At 39.1% G+C, this 25,251-nt stretch overlaps 1 protein-coding gene across 1 annotated transcript in view; it reads right to left on the bottom strand.

Moving 5' to 3' along the window:
- Positions 1 to 305: 305 nt before the first annotated feature.
- The window catches only part of LOC137189887 (polycomb group RING finger protein 3), a 65,383-nt gene continuing 40,437 nt past the window's right edge, over positions 306 to 25,251 (bottom strand). Inside the window, exons 5-10 of the mRNA XM_067600000.1 lie at positions 22,324 to 22,379; positions 21,875 to 21,982; positions 14,971 to 15,059; positions 8,402 to 8,539; positions 4,562 to 4,642; positions 306 to 3,099 (exon numbers count right to left, since the gene is read on the bottom strand). Of these exons, the coding sequence (XP_067456101.1) occupies positions 3,052 to 3,099; positions 4,562 to 4,642; positions 8,402 to 8,539; positions 14,971 to 15,059; positions 21,875 to 21,982; positions 22,324 to 22,379 (520 nt within the window). The 3' untranslated portion in view covers positions 306 to 3,051. The remainder of the gene's footprint in view (positions 3,100 to 4,561; positions 4,643 to 8,401; positions 8,540 to 14,970; positions 15,060 to 21,874; positions 21,983 to 22,323; positions 22,380 to 25,251) is intronic.

Raw genomic sequence — 25,251 nt, 5'->3', positions numbered from 1 at the left:
AATAGCAAAAAATGCAGATTGTGTTTGCTGCAAATTATATTTTAATAATCAGATTTCACTTAGACTTGCAGGTGGGTAAACCAGGGTCCAAGCACCCGTAGGCCATTTGCATTTTAACCTTTAAAAAAAAAAAAAAAAAAATCATACTTTCCATTTTTTTGTCACAAAAAACCAAAAACAATGGTCACTTTACATAGGTGACTGGATTTAAGGGCCTCGAAACTTTAACTTGTTACCACAAGAAGTGAAACTGAAACATGCAGAGATGATATGAAAGACTGAAGGAGGAGTTTTGGTTGAGCTGGTTTGGTACAGACCTGTACTGTAGGCTATAAAAATGTTTATTTAACACGCACGTCATAGGTCCTTATGTAGCAGGGTTCCTACACATGTTTCCCCATTTCCAAATCTGATATACTATCTCCAGATGTTGGATTTAAAGATTATGACAGATGTTGTACAACGGTGAACGAGCTAATTGACACAAAACTGCAAACATCACAATACTGGGAAGGATAAGAGGATTGTGTATCAGATATGGACCAAAGTTGTTTTTTCATATCTTTAAGATTTATTATCCAATTTCAAGACAGTTTTCAAATTAATATTTAATATTTTTCCACATCTTTGGAGCCTACAGATGCGTAGGAACCCTGCAATGGAACATACAGACAAAACACCTTGTTGTGGGCAGATACAATGCACAAAAGGGAAACTAATTAAGTACTGACTGATGAGACAGGTCAGTGAGGTAATACTACTTGAGGTCTGACATGGCGTTTAGGGATCCAGTTGCGGGAACGTTACAGAGGGTTTTAGCAGTTCGCTTTGAATGTTGTGAGTTAAGACATTTTGTTTATGATTAAACAGATCATCAGTTTGCTGCGTCACACAGTTAAGAACAGCATGTTCCTGAGGAACAACCTTCCTCAAGATTAGAAACGTACATTTATAAGCACCAAATGACCAAGCTGTAGTCATTTTTATTCAGAATTTCATATCAAAATCTTCAAAAAAATCTCTGTCCCTGTGCGAAACCTGAATTTGTGAATTATTTCTCAAAAACGACTCGTAAATTTTTTTGTCTTGTGAAGTCAACGATATTGAAAACTGGCTATTCTGCAAAAAAACTCCCCAGTTTTACACTGATTTTTGTGACAAAAACAATATCCACTAGACTTTCAGAAAATGTCTTAAGTTGATTTTCTTAAACACTGCGCAACTTTGCACACTTGCAGTTCCAACTGGCAGTGAGAAGTGACTGAAAAATACCCCAGAAAAACGCAACAATGTGACATCAGTAATCTGCACTCACTGCACTCCTGTTTACCAAACCGGCCCCCTGTATGCTGCTTCACGCTAAAGAAGTCCAGCTCTGAAGAGAAAGCTTGTAGTTTTACCATTTTGTTTATATTTTGCTCTTAAATTAACAAATGTCCAATCACTTCCTGTGTGTGTGTGAGGGAGTACTCATACTTAAAACCTAACTGTAATGAGGGAAAACAGGATGAGAAGCTTTGTTGCAGACGAGTGTGTGTTTTTACATCTACAAAAAAATACTTGATCGAATTTAGCAGAGGGAAAAAAAAAATGCATGTTATAAGAGTTCAGAGTGCCAAACACATCTGCTGCTAGCAGCTCAAACCAAAAGCTGTAAACATGTGGGTGTATAAGTATTTGCCAGCCCGTTGCTGCTGAGAGACTGCAGAAACACAAGGACGGATATTAAGGACTGCATGATGTGAAAATGTGAGATTATAATCAATAAAAAAATGCAGCTTCTCTGCCCATATGTTTAATTTTTATGTCTTGCAGGCATTTTTAAACATGAATGTTGTGTGTAGCATTATTGTTCAGATAGAGTTTCTTGTTTATATTGTAAAAAAAAACAAAAAAAAAAAAAAGGAAAATGATAACTGTAGTAGGAGAAGGTAGATGAGATGAGGAGCATGGGGGTTGGGGGATAGTTTTGAAGCTTTCTCCTTATCTGCCATGTAATGCTATGAGAGCAATGTAACATACGTAGACCCCACATACACACAAATGGCAAAGGATTTGATATATTTGTTTTTGTGTCTTTCTCCGACAACATAAAGATGCATTTATATATTTTGATACTGATAGTGAGTCTGTCTTTAAAAATCCTAATTTATCACCTCCGGACAAGTCGCCCAAAACATATAGATAGCACTTCTGGGATCCACTCTTTTTTTTTTTTTTTAACAGTCTAAAGTCTCTCTTACTCTCTTCAATCACTCTCTCTGTAATGACATTTTATGTACAATATTGGTATATAGAACATAAATTACTACACAAAATTTTTTAGCCTATTCACAATTGACAATCATCAAGAACCCAATAGCAAATTAGACAAAGCCAACAAAAGAAATTAAAAAAAAAAAAAAAAGGTTCAGAGACAAATTACTTGATAAACTGCTTAAGATTGATGCCTGTTATATAACTTTTTCCATATACTTTCTGTGCTCCCAAGATGTGTCGAGTGAATTGTGGAAAGGAAGGAAAAAAAAAAAAAAAAAACAACAAAAAAAACAAACACCTTTTTATATAAAAACGTCCTCCTCTCCTCTCAGTCTTTGTCTCGCGAGGATGAAGCTCAAAAAGACGGTCACGTGATTCCCGACATCTTGTTTGCGTGTAAACAGAGCACCAGTAGTGTCTTGGTTCCATGTGTCTCTTCTGTACAAAAGTATAAATATATGCTTTCTCTCCATTTGTTTTTTTCTTTTTTGTTCTTTTTTTTGTTTTGTTTTGTTCACATATCTAGGATGTAGCGGACAAAAAATGGTTGTTTTAGTTCCTAAAAACACACCAGTGTTGCAGTACCTGTGCTGGAGGTTGCCAGTTCTCGGTGTATTTTGCCCCCCTCCCCCCTTCACCCTTTTTAGATCCCGATTTTGCTGGCTTGTGTGGACTTTTACCGTCGGGTGTTTGCTTGGTGTTGGTTGATCGTCTTTGCATAAATAAAAAGGTTTTCGGCACAGTCCGCGGCCACTGGGCCAAAAGAAAAAACAACCGTTGTGTCCGTTTTAGCTACAGTAGATCCATCTTGGGTCTGTAATGGAGCAGGAGGGGAGATTTCTGAAATGAAAAGACAAAAACATAACCTCAGCACGAGTCAGTAGAGACTGTTTGCTAAACTCTTCTGCCAGAACCAAAAGGCAAAATTGTAAGAAATCGATTAAACAGTGTGTTGTCTGGGTGGTAAGTTAGTTAGCGGTTTACAAAGGAGCAAAGTGAACCTAGAATTACTCCCAAGGCCAAAAGTTAGCATATCATAAGCTAACTACATAAGATTATGTGGAGTTTTATATAAGTTAAGTCAGCTGTGAAGGAGCTGGTGTCCCAAATGTTTTAATATTAGAGTTTAGCAGCTCTGTCCTACTCTTTATTGGATTGAGGGAAGTTTGCCAAACTTACTGATTTGTTCTAAGCCTCAAAACTTTAACACATGTAAAAGTGGAACATTTTGTTCAAAAATACAAACAATAAAGCATAAGTCTAACCTTTCTGTTGTTTTTCCAAGCAACATATTATGAATTTCTACAGTAAACATTTGAATAGCGGTAGGCTAGTTAGGCTAGTTAGCCATTTAGGGCTAATGGCTAACTAGCTCTAATCTGCAATACAACAACACACAGCTGCTCTTTTATTTTCATGTGGCATTGTCTTCTCCAAGAATCACCAACTGATAAGGTTGCTGACTTTTTGCAGCATGTAGCTTAGCCTATCGTCTTTTTTTGTTAGCATTGTATCAAGTAGCCAACCGAGTGCATATTTAAGACCCTTCTGCAGGCTTCTAATATTGCTAGAAGACAGCTGGAAACATTTAATAAGTCAGTTTTCAACCAACGTTACTGTGAGTTACCAATTTTAACTGATGGAACTAACCTAGCATTGATTAGCTAGTTAGCTAACTACAGCTAATAAAATACGCCGGACAGAGTTGTCATTTTAGCCGACAAAATCAACAGCTGCTGACTCAAAATAACAAACTGCTTTTGTCTGAAATAAAAAGGCACCAACAGTTTCAAAAACTACCATGAATTTCAAGTGTTAAATCAGTCTCAATTATTGCAATCTGAATACATGCAGTGCTAGAACGGAAAGTCTAACAGATGTTGAAACAGTAATTAAGGGTCAACAGCTGAGGATGCCAGACAATAATGCAGTTAAATCAATTCAGCTCAGCTGGCTGAAAAAATAACAGAATATAGAATATGAAGTTCGGGACAGAATTATAGAGCTCTCAATCTCTTGGAGGTTTTAATCTAAGATTTCATCTGAGAGTCTTTTTATATAGTAACATTTTTTAATCAATTATAACTATCAAATTGATTTAAGACACTCAGAGAGGCAGCATATTAATTAGTTACACCTGTGTACAATCAATAAGATCATATTAGGCCTACAAATCAACAAAGCTGACTATATTGATTCATTTATAATGCAATTTAACTCTTATATTAACATTAGTTCATTGATAATATAAAATTAGCACCAAACTATGACAAAATATCCTTCTTTTTGAAGCATTAGTTACCTTAAATCTCCATCTTGTCACAACAACAAATTTCAAAGTGTGGTCCTTTCCCAAGATTTCCTCGTTGCATAAAATGTCCAGCTGTGAAAAGACAACAGAAGAGCAAATTATCGAACAATATCGGACCTGAAAGTCTCACAGCAAAGAAATAAATTCCCTGTTTCCCTCAGGAGGGGTTAAGATCATGACACACAAGGAGAAACACTGGTTGGAGGCCTCTGCTGCTGGTTTCCCAGGCTACGTACGAGTAGAGTGATGCAGAAATAAAACTTTCACTACCTAAACTCTGCCCCTCTCCTCTCCTTTTTTCAGTTTCAGTTAGCTATAACATCGCTGTTTCTTGGAGAGACAGCTGGGGGGAAGCTTATTTTGACATGGAGCGGCCCCTGGCACCTGTGCAGCAGCGAGGCTTTTTGGGAGAACACAGAAGTTCAATACTAAACACGAGTCTGGCTCACCAAATCTACCCCTCTCCTCCTGTGAAGTCAACATTGATATTCTGCTGAGCAGTGCCTCACATCTGCATTTTCCAATCAATACTGGAGGACAGAGAGGGAGAGGGAGGGAGGGAGGGAGGGAGACAGTGAACGCTGGAGACAAACACTGCCACAGCGCCACCTGCTGGCTCTCAGTGTAAGGACGCTCTGATGGATGAACACCAGACAGCCTTTATCGGCATCCACAGAGGAGTGAAAACAGACCAGGTTTGTGCTTCTGAAGATAAATACAGAGGAAGAGCTGAGAAGCTGTGACTTCATCTTTAAAAAAAAATAAATTGTCAAAGTGAAAAAAGAAAGAAAGTGAGAAAATCTTCTTTGATTTTCTCGTACTGAGCAGAAAGTTGTACATCACAGCTTTGAGGCGACGCTCATAATCCTTCCCAAAATGATATAAGACAAAAAGTAATGACACTTCTTCAAGAAATGCTATTTTGATATGTTTTAGTCACTTTTTTAAGCAAAAATGCCCATAATGGTGGTTTTGAGAGTCCCCAAACTAGTGTTCAGGATCCCCACAAAGGCTCGCTTTCACACATAGTTACTGGTAAATTACTGGGATAACCTTTCAGACACCGCTAGTGATTTTCACTATTCACACATGCAGCTACATTCAGGAACATTTCCGTCTTACGCCTTTTCACACATGCTACAGCAATGCCGGAATACATGGGGGGAGGGTTAGGTTGTGTGCATAAGGAGTCTGGTTGAGAGAGAGAGGGAGAGAGAGAGAGAGAGAGAGGGTTTGTGAGCAGAGAGTATGAAGTTTGCAGTATAACGTTAGCTGTGAACGTGAGATGTGTGCACAGTTTAGGCTATTTGTCAGTGAATAAATGCTCCTGCGTGATGAGTGAATTTACAAACCATCTCTTTTCCATGGATCTGACACCCCACACCTCTATTCTTCATATACCTGCATCAACACTTGCTCTGTGCTCCTTAAGAGTAGTTAATGTTATGGATATGATTCGGATTGTGAGATTAAAGATGTTAAACAGAACATGATGCTGTGAATTTGTCGAAGCACAGACACAGACTCGTAAAAGGGAGCTGTTGCTATTTTTTGTGTTGTGTTTAAATGTTTTAAATAAAATGTTCACACTCTTCTGTAAATGTTTATTCATGTAACTTTAACTGTGTTGCTTTCATAAAACCAAACTGATTATTCAAAGCTCTGTCAGATTGAAGATTCTGAATAATCAGCTTGAGGTTCAGCGTCTGACGGAGCATTAAATAATCGATACGGCTTTCTGATAGCATTACAGTTAAAGTTACATGAATAAACATTTGCAAAACATTTCCCTTTACGCACTTTTCCCTGCAATGTTACTGCTTTCATTCACAGCACATACTGGCATTTTCCCTGAAATGTTACTAGATCTTGAAGAGGGAAGTTAGTGGTATAGATTTCTCTGAATATTGATCCCTGCTCCCATTCACACATGACCCCATACAGGAAATGTTCCTGAATATTTCAGGGATAAAATATGCATGTGTGAAAGGGGCTTGAGATTATTAATAAGAGAAGAAAAAGAAGTATATTTTCAATTTCTCAAATCTTTGCTTTTTTCATGTGAACACTACAGTTTTACCTCTTCAGGTCTCTTTAATTAATTTAAAAAGGAAACATAAGTCTTATCATATAACTGTCATATAGCTGTCCAGTGAAAACCATGCATCTACAAATTAGGAGGATAAAGTCCTCTATAAAGTCCTTTTTAAGCTAAATAAACCTTTTACAACTCCATTGAATTATCTGAAAAACAAAAAACACATCATCACAAAGCTGAAAACAGGGTTGTTTTTCTTGGCTCATGAAAAGATTTTCTAGGGCAACTGTGACAAACTGTGACAAGGCGTCACAAGAGAATATTACCTATTGCCTACAAGCCAGAAATGTGCTCTAAAATGTGAAAATCTACAAAGCATTCTTTATAATTTATGTTTTTAGTATTTTGATATCTCCTGCATTAGACATCACTATCTACAGTAATTTTACAAGATTAATTAACCTTGTTTTAAAGAGGTTGGTTGGCTCGGGTTGAGCGTTTCTTATTCATTGTAATTTATTCATACATACAGTTCCTGTGAGCTGAGAGACTTTTAGATGGGTGACAGGACCACAACGGTGGGTTTACAAACATGAGGACTGAGTAAATGCTGCACTGTTCTTTGACAAAGCGGCGTGTTGTAAAGCTCTGCGCTCGGCTTGTTGCTGAAAACAGAATTTTGTTCGAACAACAGCTTTTTGATAGTCAATAGATAGGATAACAATGGCTGGCGGGGAGAGCGACCGCCTTGCCAAAGATGTGCTATGGAGGCCGACGATATGATGGAGCCTACCCACTCATCTCTGTGACAGCCAGTAGAGAAAAAAAAGACACAGAAAAGAGGAAAAAAAGAAGACAACTAGGCGCCTGCGATGATTATTCACAGCATCCTAAAAAATCCATCTGTCGAACTATCGCCCACCCCCTCCCCCACCCCCCGCTGCTGTGAACGGGGTGGTAAAGATGATAGATAGAAAAATGACTAAATCTAGATTATCACAACGGGATTGTTTCTTTCTAAATTCAACAAACACAAAAAGGGCCTCGTATGAGTCAGTGCAGGAAAAGCATAGTGACCTTTATGTAATTTCTTTTAACTAAACTTTCTGATACACATGGCCCACACGGCCCAGCTGGTGCTCCAAACAAGTTAAAATTAAACGCCAAGAACTAAAGAGATTTGTTCCAAATTGCTACAAATCCATTTTGGGAGAAAACATGCGTGTTTTGTCAGTCTATAATAACCATAGATGACTGTATCAACAGTGTTTGTTAAACTCAGGAATTAAGATGACTGAGAACAGTAATCCATACAATCATTTTGTCACAAAATGACGTAATTTTGGACTGAAACTCCTTGGAATGAAAACAACTATTTAACCCATGATACTCCCCTTCTTGTCAAACCACCCAGTTGAGACCCTTTGATTAAGAATAATTTAAGTTTTGGTGATTCTGTACTAATTAAACCCTTTCTGTCATTCTATTTATGTTCCTTTCATGATGAAAACCAAAGTAAAACTTGCAAAATACACTGTGCATTCTGACCTTTTGGGAGTTTTAGCAAGTTAAAAAACAGCATGAAGTGATTTCACTGGTGTTAAATGTTCAAGTTTATATTCATAGACGGGGCACTAAAGAATTTCCATTTGAATGTTTCTTTATCTTGTGATTTAAGTGGTTTCATAATCTCACACCATCACTAAAACTACATTTAGCATGTGACAGATTTAGCAGTGGTTTCCTCTCTGCATACTGCTTTCCGGGCTGCTGAAGCGTGTGATTATCTGTACCTCATTAAATGATGTCAGGTTAAGCTTTTTGGCGATGAATTTCTTGAGGTGAAGGACTGTGGCTTGTGCTGAACAGCGTATCCACTTGCGCTTGAGACCCCGAAGCTTGCTGCTGTTGCACTCCAAGCAGATGCTGACCTGTGACAGGACACACAAAACACAGAGCAAAAGGCTTAACATCCTCCTGTGGGGAAAATGTAAGGTGGCAACCAAATACAGAACGGTTAAAAGTTAGAGACAAGTTCACGTAAACCATGACAACATCAGAGTCAGACCTCGTTAGGCTATCAATACTTATTGTGGGTAAAACGTCTGCAGAATGTGCTAGTAACAAGGTGAGATTTCTATATTTATATATGTATACACAGTTGACCCAGACTGAACCCTAACTGTTAAGTGGATTGAAAACTGCTTCACTGATGAATCTTAATGACTTTGGTGAACCTGATTTGCTTCCAAAAGGTCAAAATTTCCACTTTTCCAAAACATAATGGCTGAATACTTGCTAATTATGCTAATAATGCTAATATAGTATGCTAACAGGGTGAGCATTAGCATGTTAACAAGCTAAACCGTACATATGAAGTAATGAACATTTATGGTTTTGCATGTAAATTTAGCATGGAACAGTATTAGCATGCTAATCTTAGCATTCAGCTCAAAGCAAATGCCTGAAAAAGTACAGCTTAGTGTGCTGGTCATATAAGAATTTATCATTGCAATTTCACACAATTTATCTGATTGGAAATGTCACAAGTAGAGGATTAACTCATGGAGGTGAAGCTAATCTCTGCAAAGCTTTCACATAAAGTTCAGCTTTGGTAAACTCTCACATGTCAAATTGTCTGTTAACACCATTGTGTCCAAAATAAAAGATGCCATCAGTTTAGCAAAAGCTGTTTCATAAACTAATTTTTCTGCTCAGATAAACAGTGCAAATGCCCTCCTGTATGGTATGATGATGTAACTGTGCCTTCCTCAAAGTGTTTTGGTTTTAGTTGGCGAGGTACCAATTTCTAGCAAGTTAGCATTTTTTGCTAGGTTGACATTGAGCTTCTATTACTGTACTATATCTAAAGAAAACTTTGTTCTGCCAATGCCTTAGACTAGGGAAAGATAAGTCTAAGAATGTAGCTTAGCCTGACAAGCTTTATGAAAAGTGCTAAAATGACCACTGCACAAAAGAAACTAAAAAATAAACTCCATCTTTAGCTAACAAGGCCTTTCCTCTGGCACCGCCGTTGGGCCAATGCATTTATCCTTGCCCTAGTGGATACTTTTTCATCCATCTAACAGTTTTGTTTTGTGCTGTGAAATGAGGATTACAGCCTCACAGGGCTGCTATGTGGCTGTAGATGTTTAGTTTTAATTGAAAGTTAAAAAGCGGGAAAAACAGTTGGAGCAGTGCTGCTTTGAAAACAGTTTCTGTGCTCACAGTTCGACACAAGAGACGCCTGTTTGACACTGTTATCCGAGTCTCACAAAAGCTGCTGACTTCACCAGCCCTCAGTTTGAGACTGGTGTAGATTTCCCCTTATGCTTGCACTGCACATCTCACTGAACCAGCATTGTCTGTTTGTCTCCTGCTCATTGGCTTCTTTCATGTGACCGGGTGTCACTGCCATTGGCCCCTGCACTTGTTTTTTCCCTGAGGTGACACGGTAGGTGGTTTGGCAGTCGGTGGTTGCAGGAGTCAGAATGCATCACTGCCAACTGAGATTCTAGCCCCCACATATCAAAGAATAAGAAAGGAGGACAGAAAGCCTTGTGTTCCTTCATTTGTGGGTGTCTACTGTCACAATCCCTCTGTCTGTCTCTCTATCTTTCAACACAGGAAGAGCTAACATTACCCTGGTTTCTGCTTAAACTGTAAGTCATTTCTGTCCTCAAACACTGGCAGTGCCTCAGTGCACCCCCCTGTCCTTCTATAAGCAAAGATTCAACACTGTAATATATCTGCTTTCCAGTAGCGCTGGCAATGAGGGAGGCTCATAATGTGAAATAAAAGCCTTGGCGGTGATCTGGACTCCACAGTGGCTCCACAGCAGTCTGTAAGGCAGTTTCATTACATTACAGTACATTAGTGACGTCTTTAGGGAGCCGCCGAGTCCTGCTACAGCAACACAGACTCACAGATCAGATAAACTTGAAGATGTTTTATATTCTGGTATAACCAATAATCTATGCATGTTATGTTATATTAAATACAATCATAAACTTTAGGACAGTGGGAGAATGTCTGGATGGTAAGTGGAAATGGCACCTGAACACCACCCTGTGGCGGAACAGAAATATCAAAAGGGGCACATAATCTTGAAGATATATTCGACTCAGTGGTGGTGGTGGTGGTGGTGGTGGTGGTGGGGGGGGGGGGTCCTCCTTTTTGATCTGCTAGGGACATCTTTCTTTTTGTACCTTCAATTACAGACAGCACTGCAATAGGGTACAGAATTGTAGAATTGTAAACCAGTTGTATCCAGTGGTGAGCTGGGTAGACACAACACTCACAAGAGGTGTCAGCCATATACTCAACACCGAACACAGAAGGGCCTACCTTTGGTAAAGGCCTGGATTCAAGACTTGGCCATTGAGTAGGAGGACAAAAACTGGGAAAATGTTTTGGAGAACATATTCCATTCGTCCAAGAACCCAAATCATCAGTTGATTCATTTCAAGCTGTGTCAGAGGGCCTACCATACACCACTCGTAAAATTCCATATGAAACAGGCATCTAACCTTAACTGTGACTTGTGCTCCCTCAATATATCTGGAACATTTAAAAACACATGATATGGGACTGCCCAGAGGTCTATGACTTTTGGACAAAAGTGGCATTAACTGTTTGATATGACTGGCAAGCCTGTACCCCTGGAACCAATTCCTCTTTTACTCAATGATGATTCATGGATGAGACTGAGTGAGAAACAACTCAATTTATGGATCGCTGGCATATAGCCTAGTATTGGCTGCCACCACACAAATTGTACACTAGAAAATAGATTGAATACTTTCAAGATGTGGTCATGCTAGAGCTGTCCACAGCCTGGGTAAACAAAGCCAAGGCCATTACATTGTGGAGGGGGGGGGGCTGCCTCTGTAATAGCAGACCTACTTAAGAAATGGACCATAAATTGGTATGAGATTGGTATAAATTGGAAAAAGGAGGGGGGTTCAAATGTACATATATTGTAATGTATTCTGTTGATTTTCAATAAAATGTGACTGATGAAATGGTGATGCATATCAAGAAAATATCAAATATGGCTTTTCGGTGTCATGCAGAGAAAGCTTAACACCATTTCATAGGCTCATTACTGAGCCCGAATGCTTACAGAGGTCTGACGCAATGTTTCTACTGGTATTGATTTTCTTAGGTCTTTAAGCTTGAGTTTTGTCTGTGTGAGTATTGAGTTTGGACCGCTGATAAATCAGGCTGGAGTATCCAAGGCTAGATTAATTATGTAGAGCAAAGCTGTGTTCTCCAATTTCTCCAAAAGAAAGCTCTTAAAGTTGTGGTTTATTAAATTTACACCATCTTTTCTCACCCCACAGAGATCTTATCAAAATATGATGAGAGTCTGAAGGTGATCCTGTCCTCATACTTCCCCATCTGAAAATATTAAACTCTGAAGAACAATGACTGAATGTAGGTTTCTCTGGTCAATTGTAGCTTCTTTTTTTGGTGTGTCACTGCCTTCATTAGCTTTCTTTGGCACTGCTTCACACCCCAAGGTTACACTCTGAAAGGTCGTCCAGAAGACAGCGGGTAAGTGTTCTGGAAGTTGGCCATGCGTGCCGGTTTGCCTGCCAGTTCTTACATCTGAGTGGTTTCTACATCTTCAGTGACACCATGGCGAGGGGCAGTCTGCTCTCTGGGACAATTCTTCATCCTCATCTTCATCCCTCCTGATTGCAACTGTTGCTATCATTCTACAGCACTGTTTTTCTCTACACCTTCCTTTCCTTCTCTTTCTTCCACTTTTGTGTCGTTTCGACTTTTATCACTATAAACCCCTTGAGATTCACAATCTCATTGTGCATTTTCCAATCTTCTCTCTGCGATTCTGATACAGTTCATCTTTCATTATAATAGCATCCTCTGCTCTGCAATCTGGGCTGGTTGCTACATTCTGGAGGAAAAAAGGAACTTAGATGGGCCTTTATAGCATTAAGTTATCCGTCCTCATTTGTATAGAAGTATAATTAAATATAAGCCACATGTTATTACTGTGGGAGTGGGTGATATGGATGAAATCCTTTATCAGGGTTTAAGTGATGAAATATTTCTGTAAAATCAATTGAGAAATTGTTTATGGATAAAATAACCAGACAGGAGTTTCAATTTTTGGTTGGTCCAGGAAATTAAAATCAAATCTGTTAAATTAAATCAAGGTGCTCCATCACATTGATGCAAATATCATAAAAATCCAATATCGTCATAAATTAGTCCTGCTAATTGATTCACAGCAATGCCCTCAACAGACCAAGAAAACCCACAGAGATATCTCTGAGTAAATGATACGACAAAAACTATATGGTTGATATCGCCTAACACTACTTGTTACCAGATCGTTTCTAAAGGGTCCAAAGACTTCCAGAAAACCTTTCTGAAGATAAATGCATCATTAGTTTAGGAAATAAACGGTAACATATGGGACCACTGCGGTCTCTCTATGGATAATCTTTAGGTAGTCTGCAAAAAGGAAAAAACTTAGGTTACCTGGATCCAGAACTGCAACAATTAACCAATTAGTCAATTACTTGATCAACAGCAAATTAAGTGGTTTCTAAAATGTGACAATTTGCTGTTTTTTGTCACATATAATAGTGACTTGGATATCTCAATGTTTTGGACTGTTAGTCAGAAAAAAAACAAGCAAATTGATGACATCACTGTGGCCTCTAAGAAATTGTGAATGCAATTTATTCACTATTTTCAGTTCATCGGCTAAACGATTAATCAATTAACCAAGAAAATCAACTGAAATAATGAAAATAATCATTAGTTGCAGGCCTACCTGGATCTAAAGAGAACCCCTAATTTTGATAAACAGTATTTTCTGTTTGTCAGCCGTTTCCTTTCTGCAAGACTTACCTTCCAAATCATCACCACTAGCTCACAAGATTCATCCCTCCATCTTTAAACTCCTGAAAAATTACATTCTGTGATTTTTGGATCCCATCTCGTCGCCCTGGTGACTCGTCATCATCAGGGCTTTATTCTCCTCTCAATCCAGTAAATCTCTCTCTCTCTTTTTATCAGTCATCTTGTATTTCTCTGCTCTTCCGCCTCCCTCCCCCCTTCTCCATGACATTTGACATTACTGCATTCGGCTCACTCAGACTGCCGTGTTAGCTATTCTAGACGCATTCTGCACTGCTGCCGAGCATCCAAAGGGCAAGATCTTCACCCTCATCAGGGCAGGCTGCCTTTCCCTCATGACAATAAAGAGCTGGTTGATTGGAGAGGGCCTGTGCTGTCTTTTTTTTTTTCTCTAAAAACAACAACTAAAATGGGTACAAAACCAATTTTCTTCAGCCAGTGAAACATTAAAGAGCGCAGGGGAGCTGCTTTGCTTTCTGAATGTGACTGTGTTCCTGATAGCGTCTGTCCAGCACAATAAGTCCACTCTCTCTGCATTATTAATATCATTTTCGGGTGCTTGGGAATGTGCCAGAATACAAATGAAATCACGAAAAAGCCCATTTCCATTTTAAATGCAGTCAGTGGATGGCAGTGGCGTGGCACTGTGGTGTCTGTCACTAAGTGGAACTATACAACAGCCACAAAACCAAAGACAAAAGCACCCAGTAATTGTAAAACAGCCCAGTAAATCACACGGGGGCCACGTTTATAAAGGCAATAATTGGTGTTCAGGCTTTTAAGGCAATTGTACCAACAATTATCACTGACTGTATTTTTTTCCCCCTTTGTGTTTTGTTCCTGACAGACTACAGAGCAAACCCATAATTATTTTATCCAATTTGCTTCTTCTAATCTCAGCTAAAAGACAAACCAATGAGCGCTACCCTACCTTCCTTATAGACTATAAAACTGATTTATCATTTAAGAGCTTTATTATATTATAGTGGTATCTCACCATGCAGATCCAATACATTTGGTTTTATTTACCCTGATTCTCAGATATCCGTCTCTCAGATTTCTGCCTCCACATCAATACATTTAAGGATGAAATTTAATTTATGGCGCTCACAACATTTCAAAGAATTCAAAAGCAAACATCTCTTTCCAGAAACAAAGTCTCTGTCCTCAGATGTCACTGTCGGGACTATTTCTTTGGTAGAAATAGTTTTCTTTTGATAGTTTAAATAATCTTCAGACATCGCTGTCAACAGGTTTTAAATTTCCGTAGTAGAGAATTTGTTTCTTTAAATGTCAAAGAGGCAGATATCTCCAAACCTGAGCAAATCAAACCAAAACTATTTTCACTGTCACTTTTTTTTACCTATCCTTTAACAACATAAAAAGAGAGGCTGTCAATTTAAGATGCCCTGGAGAGAATAAATGAGAAGCATAAGTTTCTGTCTAGCAGTAAATTATGGCTAACCTGCTCGTCGCTACGGTGATAGTCGTTGTCCTCCTCTGGTTTCTCCTCTCCTGCCTCCTTATTGGCCGTGTCCTCTGATTTTGCGTCGCCTGTTAAGGAAACCAAAGAGAGAAAAGGCGTTAATATTTGCTTTCCAAAGTTGAGCAGAATAACAGCTGTAATCCACAAATGCACACATACACAATAAAACTGATAAAAACTTTTTTTAATTTGTAGTTCATGGACATCACTGACTCAAACTGTATCGACATGTTGCTGCAGACGATCCACTGATCAAGCAATGTGTGAGTTTCTCTTTATCATGCTCATTAACCCAAGTCAAGAAGCTTAACAGACAACCGCGGTAGCCCTGCTGAAAACAAGACTTGTCGGATGCACCGGGAAACTGGCATGTTTGTCTCTCTGGCAGTATTTTAACAGCCTGTACCAGCTGGAGTGTAAAAACGCCTCCTGCAGAAGTCCATTTATAAGGCAATTACATGTCCGAGGGTGTCAAAGCATCCTTTGTATGACTTGTCCGCTGTCTGGGCACGTCTCTAATACGGGAAAACTTCTGATCAAGTAAAAATCCCTGGTTATTCTCCGCACTGATTACCCTACATGAGGGCATTTCGCCCTTTTTGTGCCTTTCTCAGGAAAATGGAAGCAGAACTGGAGGGTTTAGAGAGAGCAGCAATGTCTGGCAAGTGAACATAAAGGTAAAATAGGAAGAAAAAGAGATTTCTCACTCTGCGCTGCTAAGGGTAATGTGTTCAGAGTGTTTTGCGAAAAAAGGTAAGGTACTGTTTAATAATACACCACACGTACAGTTCACCATGAGTCAATTGTATTAAAACAGTTTTTGTGAAAGGATTAAAGCCAGATTAAGTAAACTGCCTGAAGAGAGCTTATTTAAAAGTTCATTTCATAAATGTTACTTTACTAAGTGTATTGTACAGTCTGAACGTACTAAATTATTCCCTTTAGAGAGTAATAGTGTGAGTGTGGATGACTTGTGGATGGACAGATTGTTCCAGGGAAAATAAACAGATAGAAGATATACAGAGCTATGAACTTTGACTCAGCGATGCAGCAGTCAATATAAAATTTAATTTAACTGTCAGGAGTCTTCAACTGCAACCTGGTCCAAACTAGTTACAGGCCCAACTAACCATGCACTCTCACAATATATAATGTGGTTATTGTCAGTTTTCTGTAACCTGATGGGTTAGATTTTATATATTTGAAATATAAATGATCAGATTTACTTAATACAGTCAGGACTTAAAAAGAAAATTACTTACTACTTACTAAACCTGACAATTACAAGTGCACAACAAAGACTTCAGACAGATAAAGTATTGTTGTAGCAGCAGTGCAAATTATTCTCTCAAATATTAGATTAATTGTTAGGTTTAAAACTGTAATGAATTGACATGAGTTCTGGAAAATTAATTCACGATGAAATAAAAACACAGAAAAACAGCAAATCCTCATATCTGAGATGCTGAAACTGGAGATTGTTTGGCATTTTCACTTGATAGATGACTAAAATGATTAATGGGTTATCAAAACTAAAACAAACAACTTTAAGTATGTTTCCAACGCTGTGACTTTATAGAAACTTCCTGCATCGACCTGATTTCTTGTGTGCCCATAAACACAGTGGACGCCAGACATATAACCACCTTTTAAATCTAGTATGAAAAAGCTGCTACCAAGTCGTCCAGAACCGGCATGGTAATACGTTTATTAATGGATTTTCTCGTTGGCTGTAATATTGTAGTATTATTGAATTCTTAGATATGAAACTTAGTTATCAAAGTCAAAATTGCAGGTTTTATGACTAAAACTGCTGCACAGATAGGTATTGCTTTTCTGTAACCTTTAAAAAACAAAGAAATTCAGTTTATTCTTTCTGGATTCAGTGGATGTAATAACGTTGTGTGTGTGTGTGTGTGTGTGTGTGTGTGGTCAGTTTACTCCTCCTCAGACTGAAGATGGGATTCTGTGACCATTTTCTGTTTGGGCTAACTGTCACCAATCCCGCAGAGTATTACCGGGAAAGGTCTGAGCTTGCTCCTGATGTCTCTGCGGTGATTGTCTCCAGAGTCGGCCTCGCTGATTGCTTATAAAGACAGGCTTGCTCTTATTGTTGTGTCTCACCTTCAAACAACCCCAGAGTATCTCAGTGGCTATAAACAGACATGTAGGCCTGGCTTGTGTTTGAGGTGGCGGCGTCAGGTAATGGGATGATTGCTCGGTTTCGTCTGTCTCTTGCAGAGTTCCCCTTTTTTGTCTCGGTTTAACAGACTAGTCCGGGTAGAAAACCGGATGACAGGTTTATGATTTATGGGATCTCTAACATACAATCAAATCACAAAGGCATGTACCATAACAATATCAAGTGAGGCTACATGGGGAATGAGATGGAGTAAACTAGCCGGGTGTGCATGTGTGTTAGTGTGTGGGAGTTTATATTGTCATGAAAGATTAAAGTGCACTCAGCAGACTCATCATGGCCCCGTGGCCCTCCATTTTCTTGTGTTAAGTGCTCCGGAAACCAGGCAATTCAGAGGAATGAGAGTGTTGTGTGCTGGTGCCGACCAAGTTTTTATTTTGCTGGAGTCATGTGGTGCTTGGAAGAAAACTCACTGTGTTTGCACCTCAGAGTGGTTTGTGTGGAAAAAACTTAGATTTATATGTGGTGTTTCAAATAGTGTGATGCTGTCCTTTCATGTTATTGGTCGACTGATGGGTTTATGCATACTGTGTGCTTTTTTAGTCCCTCTACATGTAACATGTTGGGAATATTCCACTACCATCATCTGAGTATTAAACCACCTGATGGCCCTGAAAACTCAACCTTGCTCCATCAACTCACATATATTCAATTCACTGTCATATATGACAAAGAACATCAGCAAATGGTCACATATGAGAATCTGGAACCAGAAAATGTTGGGCATTTTTACATGAGAAATGATGACTGACGATGATGATTAAAACAATTATTCCATTATCAAAATAGTTGCCGATTAATCGTTGCAGCTCTACAATAAATCGCTTAATACAGTGCGGCTTCAGAGTGATGAGGAAACAATAATGTGATTTGGAAGTAGCACAATTGGCTGTTGTGGAGAAACTAAGTGTTTAGAACTTGTGTATAAACGGGATAGAAGTGGATTATATTACTGTTTCAATAGACGATTTGATATGTTTTGACATGTCTGTTTGTCTTGGGGTTTTTTTTCCATGACTTTGGATCGCCAAAGGAATCCATTTAGACTGCTATGAATCCAAGCAGACTACTGTACAGCTGCCATTTACTATCAAGAAAGCTGCAACTTTTTCAGAGCCACCTTTCACACCAACAGACAAGACTGGATTACCAGCTGGGCAAAATGAACAACTACCCCGGGGCCCCAAACCCCACAGGGCCCTAAATAATCCCAGTCTCACAGCGTATCACTTAGCTATTGGTAATTTGAATAATTGAGAATTTGTTGGGTAATTTTCATATCAACTTGGGTGCACCATTATTATAAAACCCTGTATCAAAATCACGTTTTTAAAACCTTTATCACACCGATATGTCAATGTATACACAGTCATATACAATTAATGCATATACAGACACATGCACAGTCTGTTTTATCTGTCCTGTTGTTTTTATCCTGATTCATTTGTTTGATTGTTTGAATCTACAGTAGTTTTAAACCTATGCTTCAGCTAGATGTTTGCATTACATTACATTGTATATCTGTATCTAACAATGATTATCTGTATGGTCCCCGTTCATTTATTGCTGTATTTTAGTTTATATTGTGCTAATTTGGTGGATATTCCTAAATAATTTTGTGTGGGAGGATCGATGGGGGCCTACCAGCAGGAGGCCGATGAGTCGTTTGATTGTTGAAAGGGAGACGTTGGCATTTCTCTGCACCAAAATTCACATTTGCATCTTTAACATCACTGTTCCTGAATTCAGCTTTCAGGAATTAGAGATTTATTTTAATCAGCTGGTTAGAAAGGACCTTTGAGAAAGGGATTCTGAGTAATGAACCTTTAATCGAGTGTAATGCGGCTCTGCTCGGCTGTCATAGAGTGCCCATTGTCACCTGTAGTTAGTGTAGTGTGATCTCTGCTTTACTCAGTGTTAGCTTTGGTTTGCCATTCTCAAATAGGAGCTAATGAGCATCATCAATTTTCTCGTGTGGGGGAATAACGCTGGAGGCAAACAACTGAAATCTGTGTGTGTTTTACAGGAAAAAAGTTACTCCTGTAGTGGCAAGATGGATGCTGGGTATTTTCACTATGACCTGCATGAAATACATCAAATTATGCGGCTTTCACATTTCACCAAATGGACAAAACAGCTTCAAATTTAGAAAAAAAAACCTCTACTGACACGCGAGAGAAAACCTCCTCACAGTTTCCACTTCAGTGAGGTTCTGGTAAATGAGCCTCCAAATGATGCAACACATTTGATTTTCTAGTTTATGTGTCAAAAATATTTCACTGCGGAGGGCCAGAGGCATGCTCTCTGTTTGTATTTGAGCGGACATGACGGTGAAATGAAATCCAGGAGTCCCTGGCTTTCTATTTCTGTTGGCGCCTCTGCAAATGATGCTTAAAATGTGTTTGTGTGTGTGTGTGTGTGTGTGTTGGTGTATGTATGTTTGTGTGTGTGCGCGCTGTAGCTAAACCTGACTTCGAGCGACGAGGCAGGGAAGCCAGAGAGCAGTTCCACTTCCATTTGAGCCTTAATTACCAAAATCAGAGAGGGGGGATTAAGCGAGCGATTAGGCCTGCCGGCATGACAGCCCTCTGGGTACACATTACACCAACCCTTCGAAGAGAGAGCTGGTTTTAGAAAAGTCACTGTGCACAACAAGTAGACCTGGGACTCGTTCTGATTGGCTAAACTGTCTTCATCTCTACTGCTTAATAGCTTCTGATGTTACTTGTGGCTGTGCCTCTAATGTTACCTATTATAGGTTGAGGACTTCAATCCTTATATAGAACAATGTGAAGAGCAAGACAGTCACACTGCAGTTTTATAACAACAACAACAAAAAACCAAATGTAGAGTGTTTAAAAATGTAAGAATTGGCCGTTTTTCCACAGTTACAGTTTAACTTTAATCACGCCGAGTTGAGCCGAGCGATGAAGTCATGTGTGTAACAGCCTGTAGCCTCCCAGTAGGGGATCACCACACCGGACTACAGTATTGTGGCCCCGCTAGTGACCCCAATATGCGACTCAAACCAAAGCCGTGTCTTGCGACCTGAACCTGGTGACTAAACGTGGTTCAACTCATTTTGTGGAGGATGAATTTCATTTTGTATTCCGCTGCACTTTGTACGGCGACTTTGAGGAATCGTTTGTTTGAATAGATTCAATCAAAGATGTCTTGATTTGTTTTGGTTGTCTGAAGGTGTTTTTAATCTGGAGATTTACAGATGGCAGTTAAGACAGAAAACACTGCATCATAACGGGCCATTTCTATCATTTAAACTCAAAACTTTAAATGTTTTGGATTTGTGGGACTGTACATTATGATGTATCATGTGGCCATCCTGGTTATTGTGCACTAAAATTAACAAAAATCAATCAATCATGTGTGGATGGGGTAGCAACTAGAGAAAAAACACTGTTTTTAAAAGTCTTGCTGTGCTCATCTTTCAGTACTTTTGCAGCTACTAACTGAATCTCTGTGTTCTCTGTTTAGTTACATCTCTACATCTCCCGTTTGTACTTTAAGCATATCAGCATTATTACCATGTGTTGCACTGTGGGAAACCCTAGAACACAGCACCATTATTAAAATTATTATTTACCATTAAAACGGCATTATAGTTTGTGTTACCTGAAGAAAGAGTGTCTCCCCTTTGGTTCATTATTGTTGTATAAATCACCAAAATTATTATTCCAGAGAAAATGTGCTTCTTGATGTCTTGCAATGCAATGTAAGGTTTTTCTTGTTCTGGTACTTCTTAATTCTTAAGGTGGATTCATAGTTAGGCTGCATTCATATATATTCTGTGTTTTCTCCTACAAGTTCTGGATGCAGATAGTTTCTGAGCTGAAGACAACAATGACTATCAAAACCATCTTCTCTGCATTCTGCTTGCTGCATATTGTTGCTCTCTATCACAGCGACTGCACGGCAACAGTCTCCTATTCAGTGATGAGACTAGGTGAGCGTTCCTGTTGACATTCAATATCACAAAGTAAATGACAGAATGTAAACACAGATACTGTAAAAAAAAACCAACAACAATACAGCCTGTTCATGTACGAATGTCGAGTGTTGCAGCGGCGCCATCGACGCTGAATCAACCAGACGCTGAATCAACCAGACGCTGAACTATGAATATAAACCGATGCTGGTGGTATGTGGGGGGGATTGTGTCAAGTATTAAGTCAGTTTTAATGAGTCCAAACTAAATCAACTGATTTTAGAAAAACAAACAATACAAATCTATGCTCAGTTTTCATAAATATGCAAACTACAATGTGTTTAACTGTGTGTTTTCCTCAGGCAAACCATAATTCTTAAAAATCTCCCACCACTTAATTGTACTCATTTTGTAAGGCAACCTACACATTTTTGTTTTTTGTTGGTGTGTTTGAACACCTCACCGAGTTGACCCACGTGTACTAACTAAGTGTCATGTTGAACACAGGAAAAAACCAAGTAGGTCAGCTGGTAAATCAAGTTACTAAAGCCACCGGGGGGTTTAGTTGTTGGATTCACACACAGGCCGTCCTCGGTAAAACATTTGACCTGAGAGAATCGACTACCATCTGGACTTCCTCCATGATGGTAAACGTGTGAGGAAAGACAAAATGTTATGTGTGAGTCCTCTGAGTTTGTTTATAGAGACGGCAGAAAGAGGAAGTACGGGGTGGATCGTACCATTTCGCTGATCTAGATGAGTCTTCATGTTGCAAAGCTCTCCTTTAATGTCCCCGGGCACCTCCATCCCCAACTTCTGATAGAACTCCCTCTGCTTCTTTATCTCCGCTGCACCGGGGGGAAGAGAAAGGGAGAAAATAAGAGAGGGCAGTGTCTTTTTTTTTTTTTTTTTCCCAAGGTCACTGCAGTCAGCGAGGCTTTTACAATCCAGTGATGTGTGTGATTATTATGTCTGTGGGCTGAAACCTGCTTCATTAGCTCCTGTAAGACCATCAATAACAGCAAGAATATTGTATTAAAATGTATTTTTCTATATATTTTCAGCTTGCAGACAGTGATACAAGGACATCATTAGGACACAATTATAACGACATTGTTGAGGTTAATTGGTTTGTTAGATAATTTGTGGGTTGGTTGAAGCATAACAAAAAATTATACATGATGCTTACCCTCTTGAAGTCCGGGTACCAACTTGTAGACAATGTCTTGCATTGTTCTGTCATGGCTAGAAAAAGAAGAAAATGATAAGTTAATGGGAAATATTATGTGCCAAAAGCATCTGAATGTGTAAACCCCACATCTCATTACTAAATACTGAAATATTATGAGGTTATACTCTTGGTAAAACTGTTTTTGCATAATCTAAAACCCTGGCCACCACTCACTGCTTGAAAATAAATGCTGAAAATCACAAGACGACATTTATGGAGAAATGTCAAATGTTTTAAAAGAGACTGAAAAATGCAAATGACGCAGGCTCTGGGGCTGCTGTGTGTGGAGCATATGCTCTGTCAGTCAGTGTTAAATAACCTTTCCCCGTTTGAAGCAGGTGACACAGGTGCACAGTGTGAGCTCTGGTTTGCCGTCACCATGACGGTGCGTTTTAGCAGCCGGCTAACGGCTACGACACGGTGAGTTTGTTGCAATGTTATGGAGGAATACTTGAGAAAAAGCCTGATGTTTGTCTCCCCTGCTGTCCGGCGGGAGAGTCGTTGTATGTGGGGTCAGAATTTGCTGCCACGACGCTGAGGCTCGCTCCAGAGAGCAGATAAACACTGACCCCTGCTGGATAAAGCTGGTAGTGCATTCTCACAGCCAACACTGTTAATGAGATCTGCTGTTATACAAATGTCTGTGTTCACCTCATCATAGAGCTCTAAAAGGCTGGGACTCCACAGGAGGAATGAACACCATATTTTTAAGAAGATATTGCCTTATTTTGGTGGTTTGGTGACGATGCTGGAGAGCGTTGTCTCACATGTTGCTCCAAAATATCCCACAGGTGTTTCGATTAGGTTGAGATCTGGTGACTGTGAAAGCCACAGCATATGATTGGTGTCATTTAATACTCCTCAAACTGTTCACTAACCCCTCGTGCTCCATATGGAAGCTTCTGTGGTTGTTTCTCCGTTCATTTCTTTAAGTTTTTCCCTTTTATTTGTCACCTTTCTGCAGCTATATAAAGTCTATCAGTATTATATGAGTGTATATCTGAAGGTATATTACAACTACATAATATTAATGGTCTTTGATCCTCTGGTCTAGATATTGTATGTTGTCTGTGTTGTCCTTTCATAATGCTGTTTTCTTATTCTGCCATTTTGAGTGAAGTTAAACTTTTACCAGGTTCAATAATGATTTGATAAAAATGGCCTATAAAGCAAGCGTCTCTGAAATAAAATATTTTTACTATTATATATTGACCTAATGAGAAAAACAAACATGATGATTACTATTTATGCATTTAAGGGTTTAAATATCCAGAAAATATCACTTTTAGCAAAACAACCCTGTACTAGCATTCAGGGAGCACTGACTGATGAGCATATTGACTTTCAGCAGTTGATGAGCCGACTGCTGTTTCTTGATGCTCCGTGCTGATTTTAAGGTGATTTATTTATGTTTAAATGGGTAAAATGTGTTTATGAATTATATAAAAATCCTCAACAGTCGTGTTGTGGAGCTGAAGTTCCTCTAGAGTAGTTTCAGGTAACAAAATGACAATATAGATGATCGCCTAGATGATAAGCCTTTAAGGTTTATATTCTTTAAGGTTAGCAAGAACTAACATATGTATGTTTACAAGGGAAAAAGTAATTTTATACCAAGATCTTGGTGAAAACTCTTTTCTGACTGACCAGCAGTTGTGCGTTAAAACGGTCTATTGCGCACGTAGTTCGGCTCGAGTTTAATCAATGTTCTAAATTCATCCGCTACCCGACCTGTAACCATAGCAACATTAAAGAGCACCGCTGTCAAAGCTTACTCGTGATGAAGTTTTGAAGAATGGGACGCAGCAGAAGAAAAAGAAACGGAGAAGAAAAGAAAGAAGCGAAAAACGGCGCCTGAAGAGCTTAAAATGATAGAGGAAGAGAAGATTAAAACAAAAAAGGCAACAAAATTTAAGTTAATATACTGAGAGACTGATTTGGAGACGTACTCTGCGGTTATGCTTAATGACACCTTACGTGAATTTTATGCCTCGGTTCAGGCTGGCGGCATGGACAGTTTTGCAAGTTGTCATGACAACGGTAAGCTCTTGCTTCATAACCTTTTGATTTTGAGTGCAAAACTTTCACCAAAACTTTGCGAATGCTTTTATTCTATATTGTTGGCAAATGACCACGATATAAGCAGGATAATCAACTTGTAGATGTGCGTTAAACGGTTTTAAGGCATCTTCACATCTGGTGGTTCTTCACCTCCACGTCATGCCTTACAAACGTTTAACGCACTCTTACTCGCCAGGGAAATTAGCTGGCATTCATCACCAGCTAATTTCCCTCTAGAACTAAAACCGAGTGACGCCAGGCTGTTCTTTGCACATGTTTTGAGTTATGCGAGTATGATTCTGTGATGGATTCATTGTCAAACCAGAATAATTTCAAGTATGAGAAGAACACAAAGGATTAAAACCATAAGCCACACTTGACAGTACAAGTGGCAGGATTAGTCCTGCTGAGATAATTCTCTGTGAGGAGACGTCCGAGTGTTATTTTGAGTTCAATCTCAGACATCAACTTTGATTAATCTTCTTGATGAGCAGATGGGATTTATGTGTCATCTGTGAGGCGTTTTGCCTTCAAATCACTTGTGATGTTTCCCATCAGCTCCAATTTCCTGCAAACAATGAGGCAAAAAACAGCTGTGCGGATAGCTAATGTGTTTGAAATGGAGCATTTCCTGCAAAACAATGAGTCTGCAGACAGCGCAGTTTAGACAGTAATGACTAAATTGCTTGTACACATTTAGTTTGTGTGTCACATTAATCAGACATTAATGTATGAGTGCTTGGAGGGGGCGTGAACGACACGATCCCTCACAGAGGGGGACTTCTTCCAGAAACACTTGTAAGATGACTTGACTTCCACAATGCC

Source organism: Thunnus thynnus, chromosome 9 (assembly GCF_963924715.1).
Source record: "Thunnus thynnus chromosome 9, fThuThy2.1, whole genome shotgun sequence".
Taxonomy (NCBI): domain Eukaryota; kingdom Metazoa; phylum Chordata; class Actinopteri; order Scombriformes; family Scombridae; genus Thunnus; species Thunnus thynnus.
The sequence above is the reverse complement of the archived record's forward strand: the minus strand, read 5'-3'. Positions and strand labels throughout refer to the sequence as shown.